This window comes from Lytechinus variegatus, chromosome 16 (genome assembly GCF_018143015.1).
Source record: "Lytechinus variegatus isolate NC3 chromosome 16, Lvar_3.0, whole genome shotgun sequence".
Taxonomy (NCBI): Eukaryota; Metazoa; Echinodermata; class Echinoidea; order Temnopleuroida; family Toxopneustidae; genus Lytechinus; species Lytechinus variegatus.
This window is the reverse complement of record NC_054755.1, coordinates 15,555,181-15,574,792: the sequence shown is the minus strand read 5'-3', so window position 1 is coordinate 15,574,792 and position 19,612 is coordinate 15,555,181. Positions and strand designations below refer to the sequence as shown.

The 19,612-nt window shown below is 37.4% G+C and overlaps 1 protein-coding gene across 1 annotated transcript in view; it reads right to left on the bottom strand.

Moving 5' to 3' along the window:
- Window positions 1-19,612, bottom strand: part of LOC121430415 (tyrosine-protein kinase HTK16-like) — a 33,809-nt gene that overhangs the window by 6,315 nt on the left and 7,882 nt on the right. Inside the window, exons 2-7 of the mRNA XM_041627706.1 lie at window positions 12,878-13,079; window positions 5,808-6,051; window positions 4,772-4,977; window positions 3,793-4,077; window positions 3,024-3,213; window positions 1,285-1,499 (exon numbers count right to left, since the gene is read on the bottom strand). Of these exons, the coding sequence (XP_041483640.1) occupies window positions 1,285-1,499; window positions 3,024-3,213; window positions 3,793-4,077; window positions 4,772-4,977; window positions 5,808-6,051; window positions 12,878-13,079 (1,342 nt within the window). The remainder of the gene's footprint in view (window positions 1-1,284; window positions 1,500-3,023; window positions 3,214-3,792; window positions 4,078-4,771; window positions 4,978-5,807; window positions 6,052-12,877; window positions 13,080-19,612) is intronic.

Genomic DNA, 19,612 nt, shown 5'->3' with positions numbered 1-19,612 from the left:
TGCCTTTGCATGTAGCTTTCTGCAAAAGCAACAAAAGAACCTTTTCTATTAACAAACTTATATGCTTGATTTACCTCCATCTATATTCTTGCACACGTACAAATTGTACCAATGACTTCATATTATGATCACTGTTATAATCATAGCCCTGCAATGAAGCTATAATGTATATTCTTTGTATTATGGGGGCCAGAACTAGATTATTAGAAGTTTCATAAATGCAGGATAGAACATGCATTTCAAGATAGGCCTTTGAAGTAATTTTCATTTTAAATTTTGTTTAACAACCTATAAGGTTTGGATGTGGTTAGCAGACAGGAAATCAGGGCCCCGTCTTACGAAGAGTTACGTCTGATCCAATATCGTAACTCTATGGCAAAATGTCCTTTGTAAACAAAGAACACGCCAAGTTGGCAAGAAATCAATGAATTTATGGATATACATTCATATCTACATTTTTTAAAAGAACATGCATTTTATATGTTGACTTTGCTGGCTTTCCATAGTTGCTATTGATTGGATTAGTCACAACTCTTTGTATGACGGGGCCGTGGTCTCTGAAATTTTTTGGATGGTTCATGAAATGTTTCTATATGTAACTAAAATGAAAGAATCAACATACTCCTCATCCTCTTTCTCCTCCTTCTCATCCTCTTTCTCCTCCTCTTCCTCTTCTAACTATTCCTTCCTCCTATTCTTTTCTGCACTCCTATGGAATGAATACAGACTACAAGACTGGCAAAATTCTACAATTGAACCTTGAAAAACAAATACATAATGGTTTGCAATTGACTCCAAAATACATGTACCAATGGGCAATCAAGATTATTGTGTCATGCACACTTGGTTCAAAACACCAGGAACCAATCAGACTGTTTCTTTCATAACTGCTATTCATTGACAATCTTGATTTTGCAGGGTTCATGTGATCTATCATAGGGGGACCAAGATAGACTCCCATGAGCTTGACGATACAAGGATGGTCAAGACCATGCATGACCTTGACTCCTCTCAAGAACTCCTCCTTCTACTCCTTTGCCCTTCTTCTTATTCTAATTCTCTTTCTCTTCCTTCGTCCTTCTTATTCTAATTATTCTCCTCTTCCTCCTCCTCCTTCTTCTCTCTTTCCTTCTCCTTTTTTCTTCATCATCACCTACTCTTTATTCCCATTTCTTTCAAATGAATGCAGACTAAGAATTGACATATATCTATAATTAGGTATTCAAAATCTGATACTGGTATTTTGACCTATTATGAATAATAATGAACATCATTAGATCTTACCAACATCATAGGTGGACCAAGACACACTCCCATGAGCTTGACAATACAGGGATGGTCTAGACCACACATGACCTTAGCTTCTCTCAAGAACTCCTTCTGACCGGTCTGAAGATGATCTGCATGTAGGGTCTTCAGAGCCACCTTCACCCACCGGTTACCCTCCTTCAGCTTGCCTTCCAAGACAGAGCCAAACTCTCCCTGGCCGATCTCGTTGCCTGCATGGAATAAAGAAAATGAAAACCTGATCAATCAAAAGTATTTTTCAGAACTATTTTCACTGATCAGATTTCACTCGGTTTGCCTACAAGAACAAACCAAAAGTCTCTGTGGCCGATCTTGTTACCTGGATGGAACAAAGAAGTTTGAATCTATTCAATACAAAATTGTCAACACTACTTTCCCCATTGGTTGCCTTTAAGAATGCCATCAAGAAAAAGCTCAAACTTTCCCTGGCCAATCTTGCAACCTGCTTGGAACAAAGAATTTGAAACCTGATCAATGGAAAAGACCAGAAACATTTCCTCAATGTGCTGCCCATCAGATCAACATCAAGCTCAAACTCTCCATGGCCAATATTGCTTCAGGAATTTCTACAATGATCTTAAGAAGTGAGGCTACATTAAGAGATTGTGGTAGTAGCATGAGTAGCTCAATCAAAAATTGTCTATCTCTTCAATGGGGGATTAAATTCCTCCCATCAGCAATCCTTCTGTTTGCAATCAAGAACAAGCCCAAACTCTCCCTAGTCAATCTTGCTACCAGCCTGGAACAAAGAAATTGAAACCTGATCAACATAAAAAAATCAGGACTATTTTCCTCTTTGAGCTGTTTGGTTTTTTTTACCAAGATCAAACCAAATCTCTGTGGCCAGTCGTGCTACTTGCTCAATAAAAAAAATCTTCAGAACTATTTTCCTCTATGAGCTGCCCTTTGGACTGCCCTAAAACAAACCCCAATTCTTCAAGGCTGATTGCGCTAAATGTATAGGACAAAGGTCTTCACTTCTATGTTTATCCATCCATCAGGTACCCTGTTTAACTCTGCCCCAAAGACAAGTATTCCCTGGAAAAATCTTGTTCCTTGCATGGTACAAAGAAATTGAAATCTGACTATAAAAATTCTTCAGAACAATATTCTCTGATAAGAGTCCCTTCAGGTTGCAATCAAGAACAAACCCAAACTCTCCCTGGTCAATCCTGCTACCTGCTTGGGACAAAGGAATTGAAACCTAGTAAAAGTACTTCAAAGTTATTTTCTTCCATCAGCTGCCATTCAGGATCCCATCAAGAACATTCCAAAGTCTCCCTGGCCAGTTATGTTACCTGTAAGGGACAAAGAATTTGAAACCTGAAAATATTAATTTGTTGACAATTTCATGAATTAAAGCTAATTAATAAGAGTTTTTAAACCCCCAGTTTTCACAGAGCTTATACCTTTCAATGAGACTGGCATCTATACAAAGAACCTCATCAGAGCTCCCTCTAGTAGCCTCATGGATTGTCTTCTTGAGTTATTTTATCTGTCTGTCCATCCACGTTGCCAATTTGACAAAAAAGCTTATAAATACAGATTCATATAAATCCTTGTCCCCAGGTGCAAAAGCTAAGCTTACCTCTTTCATTATGAGGAGCATCTAACTCAAAAAAAAATGCAGCAATACAGAATAATATTCGCGTTGCCAGTTTGACAATTGCTTATCAAATTTAAATTCTGAATTACCACAAACGGTGAGAGCTAACCTCTTTCAATGTGACTGGCATCTATACACTGAACCTCGTCAGAGCCTCCACCAGGCGCTTCATTAATGGCTTTCTGGAGTTCCTTTCTCTGTCGATCCATCTCTTTCTTCTTGATCTTCTCTGAAGCTCGGATTCCACCAAACAACTTGGAGAAGGTGTTTGTCTTAGGCATTCTCCCTGTTGGCAACTCCTACAAATGATAATAATTTGATCTAAACAATGACGATTATAATACAAGACATGCATAACACTGTCTTCATGAATAAAATGAACATGAATTTAAAATTCATAAACGAGCATGAGAGATGACATGGGCATCCAGACCTAATAGCCCAAGTAATAAAAGAAATCAAAATTTAAATAAAGCCATCCCAAACAAAAGCATTAATCAAATCAAATCTAATAAACTCACTCACAGGGATGACAAGGGTATTGACCCACCCCTATCCAAAGTAAAAAAAAAAAAAAATGTAAATAAACTTCCTCCCACATAGAGGAGGGGAGATATTGCTATCGACTTATCCAACTCCGCTGTGGAACGTACATATACTTCCTGCTAATACATTTCCCAGAGCTCCTAACATGGACAGAATTAGTTTCATGTAAGAACTTCCAACTACTTATTCTAAACATGCTGTATAATTTGGTAAATATGTGACTTTTCATCATGTTATGATGGTAACATCAGGCCCAAAAGATCAAATAACAAAATAGAAATGTTAAAAAAAATAAAGCCCCCCCCCCCGAAAGAAAAATTTCCTGTACTTACGGGAGGGGGAGACATGGGTATTGACCCCTCCCTGTCCAGAGGACTAACAGGAGGTTCAGGACTATCCCTCCTGACTGGAACTCCTTTGTGAGAGGTAAGATCAACTGGTCTAGGAGCAGGACTAGGCTTTTCCCTGGTAGGGGGACCATTGTCGATACGCCCCGGGGGAGGGGGAATGGGGAAGAGGAGTTGTGTTGGAAGACCATCATCGTAGCGCGAGTAGTGATCGATGAGTTGTTCTAGGGTGTCGAAGTAAGGGCCGTCGTCGATGTAGTAGCTCTCCATCTGAAATGGCAAAGAAAGAAAGTAGAGTAATTGATCAAGGTGAAATATACAACTTGAAACATCTGAACCCAATTTCATGAAGAACTAATCTTTGACAATTTTACCATCATTGTAAACTATCATGGAAACTTTGATTGTGATTGGCTGCTGGGCCCTGCTACCCTAGTACCATGGTAGGTTTCATAATGGCAAGTTACCATAGTTTTTAACTCTTTATGAAATGGGCCCCCGGCCAGGATTGACTAATCCATGCAGGGTTGGTGTTAGAGTTTTTCAATGGGTGGGCAAGGCGACTTAAAGGTAACATAATTTTATTCTCACAAGGGGTTCTATCAGTTTGACGACCCAATTTTTTTTTTATGCTGAATAGCATGTGCACGTTAGACTTGAAGCATAAGTTACACTCAACTCTTTGTGAAAGAGCACCCTAATTTATCAGTAATCTTGAAATTACTTTAGTGTTTACTACTTACTTCTAATGCTAAAACTGTTAATTACTTATTTCAGTCTTAAATACTTAATAACTTACTTTGGGGCCAGTTGCAGAATACTTTTGCAATAGAAAACTCTCAGACTTGCAAATAAACAAAAACTCTGGCAAACAAACTTGCCAAAGTTTTTCTTTTATGCAACAGGGCCCTAGTGTTATGTCTTACTTCATTGTTATTTCTTACTTTAAGTGTTAATTTCTTACTTTAGTGTTAATCTCAAAGTTAAAGACAGTGCCGTTTGCAGCCATTGAAAGCACCATGGTGTCAGGTTTATTAGCACTGCTCCGGAGCAAATACTGGCCATCTTTAGCACCGTGTTTCTGAATCGATTCCAGGGCTTTTTTCCGGTCCATGGATCCGTGAAACCAGGGTTTGCCTTGTAGCCTAGGATTCTTAGGTTTACAAGTCTCTATAGAGAATGAAGGGAAACGAAGAGATAAGGGGGGATGACAGAATGAAAGAGAGAGAGAGATAGAGAAAAAGAGCCAGACAGAGATGGAAGGGGGAAGAAAGAATGGGAGCAGTGAGAGATTATTATCATTTGGTTAGTTTGTTGGTATTATTACATTGTTTTTATAGCACTTTATGAATTTGTGATATAAATTCACGCCATTTTTTGAAGTGCGGGGCTTATTTTCCATTAGAATTAAGTGAGGTAGTTCTTTCCTGGGAATTTCTTAGAATAACTATATAGTAAAAAGAAGAAATCTCTATTAATTTCTTCAATTTTCATGGATGTGTGGGGCTCATTATCTATCCAATATTTTATTGGATCTTTCTCATTAAAGAAAAAAAAAGGAATTAAAAAAAATTCTGAAAATACTCTGTTATGCAAACTTACCAAATCTGGTCCCTAATCAAACTCCTCTTGCTGTGAGATACATGTAAGGCATTGTTCCTTTAAGAGTGAATTTTAGCTACTTTTTGGTCATTTTTACTCCCAAGAGAGTTAAAATTCACACTGCAAAGAGATTGGTACACATGTATAGTCACACTCAGAAAGGAGTGCATATATAATATTCATGCAATTGCACAATTATGTTTGTTTGTTTTTTCTTTTCATTTCTGGATATCATTCTTAAGCTCTTACCATGACATATGTTATAATGTAATGATATACTCTCTGAATCAAATCAAATTATTGATCAAACTATTGTATTTACATTTACAGGGTAATGTGAACTCTGATTCAGTTTACACAACATTACAAAGTTTTCTCATGTAGGAGAGTTTTCTTACTGAGGTACATAACGACATGTTGGTGCTCGTATCTCCTCGCCAAGTCAAGAGGAGTGTCGTTATCTGCACTGCGTGGATGACAGGGGGCGCCATTCATGATAAGTTCCTTGACGCAGCCTGCATGACCTTTCATCGCCGCCTCGTGGAGGGGAACCCATCCCGTCCTCGGGTGCCTGAGGGTGGGGTCAGCCCCCTTTATCATCAGGAATTGACAAGCCTTTGGCTGGTTGCTACTGCAGGCTGTCTGTATAAATCAAGAAGAAATTGAATTCACATTTATTCCTATTCAATCTATCTCTATTTTCTTCATGAAATGTCATGAGATTTTTAACAAGGAAATTCTTATTTAAAAGCCTTAAATAATCCTTTTATTGTAGCTTTTTTATATACTTTTTTTCCAGACTGAAAGTTTGAATGATTGATTTATCAACTGATTGAATTATCTATCCATCTATTCATTCCTTTATTCATCCATGATCCATCCACCCATCCATCCATCCATCAATCCATTCATCCATCCATCCACCCACCCACCCATTCATCCATCCATCCATCCATCAATTCATCTATCCATCTATCTATCTCACCCATCCATGCCCCAAGCCATATCCCTCATTTCTGTACTGCACCCTGTGGGAGAGAATCAAGCCTGAAATAATTTAACAACAACAAGTGGAACGCCTCTGGCAGTCTCGCCTGCATCATGCAATTCGATATAGCAGCAGTGCTGCCTTTGAAAACAGCTAATAAATAATTATTGACAGAAGAAAACACTCATATGATAACAAATTCATATGTCCTTCAACCCAAAATGACCTTTGACCATGTGACTTAAGACATGCTGAAAACAATCATTCATACATGTACTTGATTACCCTTATGTCAATGTTTCATGAGCTAGATCCATAAACTTTCTGAGCTATGATGCCAATTCAAAACATACTCCAAACACGGCCAGAGTTAATTGACCTTTAAATGACCTTTGATCTTGGCCATGTTCCTGAAAAGTGCACAGGGTATTCAGGAATACATTGCTGCTCTTATGTCCAAGTTTTATGAACTAGATCCATAAACTTTTAAAGTTATGATGATAGTTCCACAAATACCCCAAAAATTAACAATTTGTTGACCTTAAATGACCTTTGACCTAAAGTGACTTAAAACTCACACAAGATGTTCAAGGATACTTGATTGCTCTTCTGTCCAAGTTTCATGAACTAGATCTATGAAATTTCAAAGTTATGATGACAATTCTTCAAATACCCCCAACATGGCGAAAGTTCATTGACCCTAAGTGACTTTTGACCTTGGTCATGTGACCTGAAACTCGCATATGATATTCAGGGATACATGGTTGCTCTTATGTCCACGTTTCAAGAACTAGATAAAAGTTATGATGACAATTCCTCAAATAACCCCAAAATGGCCTAAGTTCATTGACCCAAAGTGACCTTTGACCATAATAATAACGTGACCTGAAACTCAGGCAGGATCTTCAGCGATGCACTATTGCAATTATTTCTAATTTTTATTAACTAGGTCAATATAACTTTGAAGTTATGACAATATTTCAAAAACTTAACCTAGTTTAAGATTTTGATAAAATTGATTCCATCAACATGGTCTAAGTTCATTAACCCTAGATGACCTTTGACCCTGGTCATGTGACCTGAACCTCAAGCAGAGTGTCCAGTAATACTTAATCACTCTTATGTCGAAGTTTCATTAACTAGGTTCATATACTTTCTAAGTTATGATGACATTTCAAAAATTTAACCTTGGTTAGGATTTCAATGTTGACGACGCCACCGCCGCCACCAGAAAAGCAGCGCCTATAGTCTCGCTCTGCTATGCAGGCGAAACAAAAATGTAATAAAATCGCTGCATAATTTATATACATTGCATCTTAAACAAGAGTAATAGGTCCCTGTTTAAACTACATGTAATTTTCCTGATAGATAACTTTCCAGATACACCTCTGGATAAAGCTTTTTGTACATCTTAATTTATATTCTTGAATAAAAAATAAAATCACTTCTAGAAGTAATTGTCCCCCATGGCTCATTGAATCTAACTCTGGCTTGAAGTTGTGGCCAACTGTGACAGACACAAGTACATTTTGTCAGTCCATTTGATACCATGCACCCACATGTAAAGGAAACATGCCGCCTGTGCGGACCCAAGATTTTCTAAAATCCAGAGGAAAATTTTGACAAAAACAAAAGGTCTTCACTTTCAAAGGGGGGGGGGGTGGTTTAAATGGCATTTTTACATTACAAAGTTTAATTGCGGCTCTCAAAGCCAGCCCGAGGCCACCCCCCCTGGATCCGCCAGTGGAAACATAGTATTATTAAATTTTGAAATGTTTGGCTTCCCATAATTTTGTTACGGAGTTACACCATGTTAAACAGGATGTACATGTACATGTACATGTAGGCCCATGAGTTCAATACTGGCGACGCATGTACTTGTATCTAAAGCAAAAGAGGACAACAGTTTCATTCAATCTCCCTGCACTTAACCTTTGAGTGTATCTCTCTAAATATTTTATCTCCTGATCTGCTCAATCTTATTTGTTAAGTTTTATCAAACAACCAAATGCATCGATCAGCTCACATACATAACAGGAAGAACTGTGGTCATTTATTTTCCTCAAGTTTCAATTTTCCTTGTCGCTGATTCCTTCTTGCCTTTATAAGAAGTCAAACCGGAAAGAGGCACGTGTCGAAATAGGAAGTTTTATTTTTGTTCTTTACTTCTCTTGGAAGTGGAATTAAGTAGGCCTGTATTGTACAGTGAACATTCTGCCAAACTTCCTCTTCAGCCTACATGTAACTGTTGGCCTAAGGCAAAAAACTAATTCTATATTTTAGGGGCTACTGTTCACAATTTACTGCCTATTATTCTGCATCTTGGATATTACTTTTAAAGGACAAGTCCACCCCCAACAAAGGGTTGATTTGAATAAAAAGAGAAAAATCCAACAAGCATAACACTGAAAATTTCATCAAAATCGGTTGTATATAAAAATAATAAAGTTATGACATTTTAAAGTTTTGCTTAATTTCACAAAACAGTTTTATGCACATCCAGGTCGGTATGCAAATGAGGAGACTGAAGACATCATTCACTCACTATTTCTTTTGCATTTCATTATATGAAATATGAGATATTCTCATTTAATTCTCATGGTCAAGCTAAACAATTATTAATTCCTCCCTGAACATGCATGTGGAATGAGCATTGTTTTATATTATATGGTTCAGTCAAGTTGGTCCTTGTTGTCAAATATGTAAAAAAATGAAATAATTCAAACAATAAAAAAACAAAAGAAATAGTGAGTGATGGACATCATTGACTGACTCATTTGTATGTCACTGAGTTGGGCATATCACTGATTTGTGAAAAATAAGCGTAACTTCAAAATGCCATAACTTTCTTATTTTACATCCGATTTTGATGAAATTTTCAGCGTTTTGCTCGTTTGACCTTTCTCTATTGATTCAAATCAACATTTTTCTGAGGTGGACTTGACCTTTAACATTGCAATGAATGGGGATTTTTCAGGGCTTCTATTTTGCTTTCCATGGCTCTTTTGGCCATTTTGGGGGTGAAAAAGCTCTGAGCCCCATGTAAATTTGTTCTCAAGGTAGCCTACATGTATGTATCAGAAAAACATTAACACATGTACAAAGTTATGGTTATTTTCAAACAAGCTCACAATGGGGTAGCATTTACATTTTATTTCCAATCCAAATCATTAGGGGCACCATAGGACGCAATACCCCTTTTGTTTCCTTCATTTTTGATGGGTTTTTTTGTGCGTGTTTTTTTTTGTATCTCTCTCAAATTTGAAGGGCAATCCAATTCATTGACCAGAAGAAGGTGGGGCGATAGGCAGCACCCCCTTGAAATCTGGTAGGTATGCCCAAATGACAGAAATATTACCAAAAGGACCTGCATTTTTGGCCTGGAACAAAATCACCTTTCTTTAATAGCTATTAAAGAGAAATGCCTGTAGTTGCAGTAAACACTGATTTCATGAGAAAGTCTGTAGAACCAGGCTTAATTGTCAGAATATCATCGAGGATCTAGATCTGGTACAGTTACATAAACTGAACTTTGTGAAATCTTGAAATCTACGCTGAAAAACGTTCACACTGAAGATCACCAACACAGATAGGCACACGTGGGACAGTGTATTATTATTGCTGGAATAAAGACCCGACGGAAGTGACCGAATCCGCGCTTATTTTGCTTTTTTCTCAGCAATTACACAATTTCTTCAAGAATCCTTTGGCACATATTTTTTTTAATACATACAGACACTTGGGTGGTCATTATATTAGATTTTGTAAAAAGTCATTTTGAGATCGTAACCGAAACTGGAATTTATCTATTAAACACTTTTTGTTGTTTTTGCTTTCTAAATTCAAACCAGCACCCCCTGTAAAAAAAATTGTTCCCAGAGCCCTGAGTGTAAGATAGAAGCGAATGTCAAGTATGAGAACTATTAAAAACCATCCTAGCAAGTACATTAAAGTACAGGCGACATCGGGCCAAACTGAAAACTGAAGTGAAATTTCAAGTCCCTCTCTTTGAAAAACACCCTGCTACTAGCCAGCGTGGATTTTTAAGACAATAGCCTGTAGTCAAGACAATCATGTACATCTCATAATCCAGTCACAATTGCTTCTAATTTAAAAAGCTTATGAAAATGATCCTCATGATTCCACATACAGAAACATCTGTCAGCATCTAGAAGAACATAATTAGTTGTATTATTCTTTTTTGTTTGTTTCTCTCTGTGTCTCTATCTCACTCTCCATTTCTCCCTCTCTCTCTCTACTTCTGCATACATGTACATGTATTATGACACTGTTCTCACTACCTTCCTAAAACTAGTGCTGGAAACTAGATCAGTGGGAACTAGTTAAATGTGTAATGAGAACGGTCGAAGCAATCTTCGAAGCGATCTTCCGAACCAGTTCATAAAACCACCTCGCAATGTAGTTTCAAGATCGCTTTGCCATGTTAAACTGGTATTAGCGTAAGTGAGGACACAACTGTTCTGCAGGAAGCAATCTCCGCACATTTGGAGCGCGCTACTCCACACGACAGGTGTAGAATGCCTACGCTACGGTTTTGAATTTTGCGCGAAACGTGTCACCCCACTGAGAGCATTTCCATAGCAACAAGATCGCTTTAAGTGAAGTAATTTTGAAAAACACTTTCGTGTCATCAAATGGGAATAGAGCGATCTACCAAACTGGTTTCCTGAACAGGTTTCCAGTAAACTAGTTTTAGAAAGCATAATGAGAACAGTGTATATCTGTATCTCTTTCTTTCTCTCACTCTGCATTCACAATGGCGTCCAAGCAAAGGGAAACTCCCCTGAATCCTCCTTTCCTACATGTACAACGTATCTCTCTGACATTGTTCTTATCATATGGGGGGCGTCATGGTCTAGTTAAAAATGTTTACACTCCCATCTTTCAATCTGAGGGATGTGGCTTCGATTCCCATTCCCAGACATGGCATGTTTTCCTTCAGCAAGATATTCACCCGCACTGTGCTGCACTCAACCCAGGTGAGGTGAATATGGGTACACAGTTAAGAAATTCCTTGAATGCTTCGATATGGCAGCACAAATAAGATGGGGGAAATAATAGCAGCGCTTAGTCTCCTCAAGAAAAAAATGTGTAACAAATCCAGGTATTGTTATATGATTATTATTATTACCTATTTTCTTCAACTGGTTTCCATTAAACCAGTCTAAGAAACCAGTTTAGAAGATGGTTTCGCTAGTGTTCTCATCACCATCTCTACAAATGGGTTCCACAACTACTTACCGTAAAGTGGTCTTGTTGCTATGGGTAACATTCTTGGCAGAATCACATGTCCCGCATGAAATTTGAACCACTGTGTAATGTATGCTTTCATACTTCCATTCAAAAATCACTCCCTTAAGAATGGTTGGTCCGTACCCACACTTAAACCAGTTTGATGGGGCAAAGCGGTCTTGAAAATTGCAAGGTGGTTTTCCAAATTGGTTTGGAAGACCAACCACTTAAAACCACATTTTCATAACCATCCTCAAACTAGTTTAATGTGTAATAAAGGTCGAAGCAGACTTGGAAGCAATTTTCCAAACCAGGCCAGCTCCATCACCCACCTGGCAATGTAGCTTTAAAGTTCAGCTTTAAAGTTCACTTTGCCTCGTTAAACTAGTTTAAGCGTAAGTGAGGACACAACCACCTTCAGGAAGCGATGTACACGCATGTTGTGTGTAGAATGCCAATAGTGCAGTTTCAAATTTTATGTGAAACTGAGAGCGTACTACCTAAAGCAACAAGCTCGCTTTCCGTGAAGCGGCCGTGAAGTAGCTTAGAAAACCACTTTCGGGTGATCAAATGGGAACGCTATCAAAGTGATCTTCCAAATTGGTTTCCATAACTGGTTTCCACTACTAGTTTTGGGGATTGTAATGAAGACGGTGTCTAAGATCACTTCCAAGAACCCTTCGGACACCCAAACTGGTTTCCTCTAAACTACCTGTAGTTTAGAGATGCACAATATACATGTAGATAAGAACTGGGATTTCTCTCACCCTTCTATTTCTCTTTTAATCTCTCTCTCTCTCTCTCCATCCCTGCCTTTCTTTTTTTTCTTTGCACTTTCAGAACGATTCATGATGGCCACAAAAGAGGATGAGTAATAACCTTGGCATACTGCATGTATCAGACAAAAATAACTCTTACCAATAACATGACACATCGTTGTATAATATTGCATTATAATAATGCATTGTATATCAAACTTTGCATTATATAACAACATGCTATCCAACTATTGGTTAGATTTTCTCTAATAAGTTGAAAGCAGAATTTTATATTTCTCTCAGAATACCCTATGTCTATTCATAAATGTTTAAAGTCATTTGATAAAGCACACTTGAGAGCAAATCAACAAGTTTTGAAGATTGTTTAAACATGATTTTTACAGCTTTTCCAAAAAATATCATTTTTATTGATACACTCTGGCCATTAAAATATATTTTAAGAGCTTACATAGAGTGGAGTGACCCCATTGCTGTCTTTACTGTTGATATTTGCTCCCTTCTCTAGTAATCTGAATATAATGTTTTCCTCTCCTAAAGCGGCAGCTTCGTGAAGCGCCGTACGACCGTCTGCGTTTCTTGCATCGAGCGTACCGCATAAGCTGTCCTCCAGTATCAGAGCCACGCCCTCCGCCCATCGTTCGCACGTAGCTCTGCAATAAAATGAAAAGAAAGAAAAATTTATGAGACACAAAGTTCAAGGAGCAGAAAATGTGTGAGATTTTGTGCAGGGCTAGAAGACAATGACTATATTGAGAGATAAACAGCCAATCATCTATTGCCAACTTATCCACTCACAACATGGTCTATCTGATAATGCCATTCCATCCATTAAGATTCGTCTAACAACCATTTGGTCCTATAACCCTTTGGTACAATAATCACTTCGTCTAATCACCAGTTCATCTACAAGTATGACCATTTTGTCTTAAAACCAGTTGGTCTAATTTCCATATTCTTTTCATTCAATTCGCCCAATTAAAACTTTTCCAATTAGACAGTATAGTATATGGACTAAATGGCTATTGGACCAATGGGTTGAGTGGATGAAATGGCAATTAGACCATGTGGATAGTGGATGAACTGATGGTAGACCAAATAATAGCCAGACGAGTTGGGAATTGAAAGAATTGGCATTAGACCAATTGGATATAAACCCATTGAGATGGGAGGGGAGAGGGGATGGGGAGGGGGGGGGGGGAAGGGAATGGGGATGGGATGGTGAGGGGGGATGGGATGGGGAGGGGGGGAAGGGAATGGGGAAGGGGATGGGGGATGGGATGGGGATGGGGAGGGGGGAAGGGAATGGGGATGGGGAGGGGATGGTGAGGGGGAAGGGGATGGGGAGGGGGGGGGATGGGATGGGGAGGGGGGAAAGGGAATGGGGAGGGGATGGTGAGGGGGGGAAGGGGATGGAATGGTGAGGGGGGGAAGGGGATGGGGAGGGGGGAGGGGATGGTGAGGGGGGGAAGGGGATGGGGAGGTGGGGATGGGATGGGGAGGGGAGGGGGAGGGGGGAGGGGATGGGGAGGTGGGGAAAGGGAATGGGGATGGGGAGGGGATGGTGAGGGGGGGGGGAAGGGGATGGGGAGGGGGATGGGATGGGGAGGGGGAGGAGGGAAAGGGAATGGGGATGGTGAGGGGGGAAGGGGATGGGACTTGACAGGACGGGATGGGATGTGATGGGTTGAGATGAGATAAGATTAGATAGAAAGGATTAGAACCGGTGTGTTGGCTTAATTGGTAGAGCATCTGTCTCACAAACGAGAGTTCGGGAGTTCAAACCCCGGCCATGTCAGACTGAAAAGATGTTAAAAGATGGGAGTTGCTGCTACCCTGTTCGGCATTCAACAAATCAAGAGATAGAGCCAAGTCAATCTGGCGCTGCGCAGTGAGAGCCAAGTCCACGATGAATTAATTTCGGGGCTATTTCTGTTTTCAGATGTCATTTCGTACAATGCACTGCTACCATATACATGTAGTAGCTATTTCTTTGAAAATGAGCAAAATTTGAAAGTGCCACAACTCTCATTTTTTCATAAATTGATGAAATTTTCAGCATTATGCTCGTTTGAATTTCCTTTTTTAAATAATCAAATCAAGTTTTTTTGCTGGGTTGATTCTGACCTTTATATGTATCTATGTCATTCTTTGGCAAATTTTCCTCAAACCACCATTATATTTATATTTTACAGCTAAAAAAAAACAACAGCTTGACTTTAGTGCTTACTTCCTCTGTAAAAATAATGAATCAAGAAAACATCTGATTGTCAGCCAAACCAGCTATTAACGTGTGACCACAAATCATTTTTAGGCAAGACTTCATTCGACTCCACTTTTCATTCATGTCACTGGGAGGCAAAGTGAAACTGACCTCATTCTAAAGAGGAAGTTCAAATGTAAATCCAACCTACATACATCACAAGTACACAAAAAGACCATTCAAAAATTTTATTTTTCTGAGTAATGTGAATTTACTAAAAGAGACAAATGTACTCTATTATCTGAAAATTTGATATTAAGATAGAGTTATTGATTTGATTTTCATTTTATATTTTTCAGAAATGAAAATGACCTCATTCTATTGGAAGTTTCAAGCGTAAAAATCCAACCCTCATCACAAGTACACATAAAAACATCCAAATGTTCCCTTTTATCTGAGTAGTGTGAATTTATAAAAATACTTTATTCTCTGAAAAAAAAAAAAAATGGGACATAAGACTATTGATTTAATTTGATTTTATTTGATTTGATATTTTATAGAAAGGAAACTAACCTTGTTCTGAGAGGAAGTTCAAATGTAAAAATCAACCTTCATCACAAGTACACTGAAAGCCCAGCCAAATTATGTTCTATTTTTCTGAGTATAGTGTGAATTTACAAAGATACGGCACGTAATCTCTGAAAATATCAATATTTATATACATGTACATGCAATTATAAATAAGGTACCAAATCCATTTCGTTAAAGATGCTCAAGGCGCACAAATGAAGGTGGATCAAGCATCATACTCAAATCATTAATACCTGTACATGTAGGTATAAAGATCTTAGTTTAATTCTTTAACAGATTGGCTATCACAAGTCTTATTGATGATATGAAATAATTTGATTTGAATTTATTTTTTCTTATCCATTCACATACATTCATTTGTTTTCTGAGCATAACAAACATGCTGATTATTTTTTATGCGAATTGTAGAATGTCATAAATGTATTTAGAAATTATTGAAAAACTGTGTTTTAAAAATAATAGAATGGATAAAAACAAATATTAGACCACATATTTTGACCTGCTATAATATACATATATGTATGGTAAGGCATAATGTAGTCAATCTAGTGCTTTGGAAATTGGAATAATAATGAAAATACAGTGTAATAGATTTTTTAAAACCTCCATGCAGATTGCTCAACTCACTTTGTACTATTAAAGAGAATAGCAGAAGAGAAAATACTGCAAAACAACAAGAAATATATAATGTGTAATGTCAGGAAAATGAAGAATTAAAAATGAGGATTGATTAGAAACAATGCGTATTATTAAAGCGCTTTATAAATATTGTTAATTATGATTCTATCTTAAAGGTTTGATGATGAATAATATTTTTGATACTTGGGGGTAAAAATAGTGCATAAATTTTGTCATTTTTTTCTTTTCCTCATTCAGAGTACTTTATTCTTCATATTCCTTTCTCATTTTAACAATTTCTTTTGAGGCACAGTGTACATGTATGTGGAGTTACAAAACAAGTTTATAAACATGCAGTAGACAAACTATTTAATCTAAGATATACTAATAAGATAAAATTTCTCTATCAGGTTTAATAAATCTCTCTGAACATTTGAATTAAATGAACATTGGATTTAAATCGGCATTTTACATAAAAAAGGATCTTTTCTTGAACGTATACCAAAATATATTAAAAGCTCTTCCTTGCATCTTATGACATACGTGTGTGATTTGTACAGTGCAAATATCATAAACAAATTAACCAACGTACACTTGGTAATTTTATAATCCCACAGTTGTAACAGTGCATCTTCTTTTGAAGGGACAAGTTACTTTGTCAATAATTTTCTCCAATATCACATACATGTAGATTGCTCTTAATTAGCATACAGGTACGTGACTATTGTTATTAATATTTAGGAAATTGTAGTCAACATACATGTAAATGTAGGGTTGTTGGTATAGGCACAGGCTGATTATTTGCTTTTTGGATACAGTGGTGAGTATTCAACTCTCCAGAACAATACAAATATAATACAGCATACATGTATCTATTATTAACAACAGGTTACAATTTTTAAAGATAAAAACAGAGACTGCCTAAACTGCAGATGTGGATTAAACTGCACTAATAATCAGTGTATGCTGCACTCTAAAAAAGGTACAAACTGGAGCCTCTTTGTTCCGTATTTGGGACCTCTAGAAAAATGGTCCCAACAAGGTCCTTTACATTGTACATGTACATTCTCAAGAACCTTACACAGTATGTCCTAAAAAGGTTTAGGGAACCTTTAATAACTTCCAAATGAGGGACAATCATACATGCAGAACCCTGTAAGAACCTTTTTTTTTTCGAAAAGAGTTTGTGAGTTGTGGGATTCACCAGAATGACTGACAAAGTCTAAAAATTAACAATAACAACAACAAGCACTGCAAACAAAAACTGCTTTACCATAGCTACCCTGATCAGCTCTCTAGCACTTTAATCATATCTCCTGAACAACAATGAATATAACTCTGAAGTTAATTTTCATGATTTTAATTTGTTTTTCATTTAATCTGCCATTTTAATATTACATAGTGCGGGATACAACATTGTTTGGAGAAAATTTAGCTCATTTTCTCAAAGTGACCTTTCCAAGTTTCATCAGGATGAAAGCTCATTAAAACTTTCAAATGAAGATGTTGCAAAGTTTCCCTGGCATAGCATCCTGGGTTATTCAAATTCAAGACACATTGCAGACATGGTTTTACATCGGGGGACTTGAATAGGTCACTGGTGATCAAATTTGGAAATCGTTTGACAGTTGCACCAGTAACAACTACCAGCTAGTTAAAACAATTAAAATACATTTTAAAAAACCTGATGTTTCTCTGATTTTACCGAGTATTGTAATTATTGTAAATGGTTTATTATGTTTTTAGTATTACTAACTAGTGCTAACAAGAGTGTCACTAGGGCTAACACATAGTACGCCTGTAACACAGAAAATTTAGTTATTGGTCAAGCAAGAAAGTGAAAGGTGGCGACTTCACCTTTTACCTCAAAATCACTAGGCTTACTGGGATTCATACTAGTATCATACACAAAACAAATTATATCAGCCTAAGTTAAGTCAAACTGAAGTTGTTGTATTTACAAGGAATTAAGAATGGTTAGATGAAAGCCTTGACTTTAGACCTTTTGACCTCAAAATCGATAGGCTTCCTATGTAACAATTGGCTGTCCATACTTAAACCACAACTTTAAACCTGAGTTTAAGTTAAACTCGACTTCAGAATATGGGCCAATGGGCCAAACCTTCATCAATATTTCTAATTAGTTTTTTCTGCTATTTTTACAACAAACTTTTTGTCAGGGTAAACTTGCACCTATCAGATCAGTGCTTCCATTGAGCACCTGCCTTGCTCAGGTTAGCAATGTCTGTCACAGCGGTAAATCGCAAAACCTCATTCCCGTCAAAGCACCACAATGACTGGTTAACAAGTAGGCACATAATTGACTCTTCAGTGCCGCAATTTCCTTCCAATAAGCCGTGACTCACGTCGTCACAGCGGCAGCCCTCAGATGACTGCTGCCACCTTTGTTCTTCCTAAGCCCAGGATTATTCGGAGGAAGGGGTTGACATGATTCAAACGATCAAATTAGCATGATAGGGGTTACGCAGGTCACAGATGGGATTTTTTTTTCTTCTTCAGGACAAGTGGCAGCAAGGTTAGATTTGGATCAGGTTGAAAAGATTTTCATGATCATCGTGAAAAAAAAATGGTATGACCACATAGAATTAGATCTAAATCTTATACACAAGTTGCAATTTACACAAATTGTATTTTTTTTCTTTCCTCCTTTTTCTTTTTTATACATGTAGCTTAGACTCTCCTCCTTCTCCCTCCTCTCTCTTTCTTTCTTTCTTTCTTTCTTTCTTTCATTCTTTCTTTCTTTCTCTCCTTCTTCATTTCCTCATCCTCTCCTTCATTTCCTCCTCCTCGTCCTCCTCCTCCTCCTCCTCCTTCTTCTTCTTCCTCCTCTACTTCATTTCCCCCTTCTCTTTCTTGTAATGTATCACTATCTTCAGTTCACCATAATTAAAACTACATTCCTTCACCACACTACCACCATCATCTCCATCATCATCAACATCTTCCATTACAAAACATTGTGTACAAGGATGAAGGAATGCTGTTCAAGTAATAATTTGTAACATACTATAAAGCATAAACAATTTTTTTTATATATATGCAAGACTCTTCAAAAGAAAATGCAATTAAATGCATGCTGTGAAACAAATAAAAAAGGAAAAACCCTATTCATACACCTACACACATGTTCATAACATGCAGGGCTCATATTACATTTCCTTGACAAAATTCATACCAATATATCTTTAGATCAAAATAAAACACTCCCATTAATTCATTTAGAAAGTTAAACTACTTGCTTTACGACAACTGAATAGATTTCCTTGTTGATCAGATTTCAGGAAGCTTAACAATTCAATGGCTTTAAAACCAAACGTAATCTACTTGACGTGCACATGGCCACGTACAATGTGCCTACAGAAAGAAGTCAAGGAAATGGAGTCTTTTATCTTAGATATACCGGTACCAGATGTACTGTACAGTGTATCTCTTTTTATGATTCACTAAATATACAGACAACTATAACAGTTTGGAATTCCTGAAAAATCAAAATATAAAGGGGGTCGGGGGCCATGGAGCAAATTATTCAGTGATTTCCATTATTCTTTTCAGTGCCAATCATAAGCAAGGATTTTTCTTTAGCTTGAACACCGTCTCCAGAGTCAGTTGGAAAGAACGTACTCTATGTACATTTGTGTGTGTATGTCTGTTGCTTGTAGTCTGTTGTAATTGACCTCTTGTAGATTTGAATGTTCTTTTAAGTTCTAATTAATTTACCATGTCATATTGTGTATTGTGTATGTAAGGGGATCA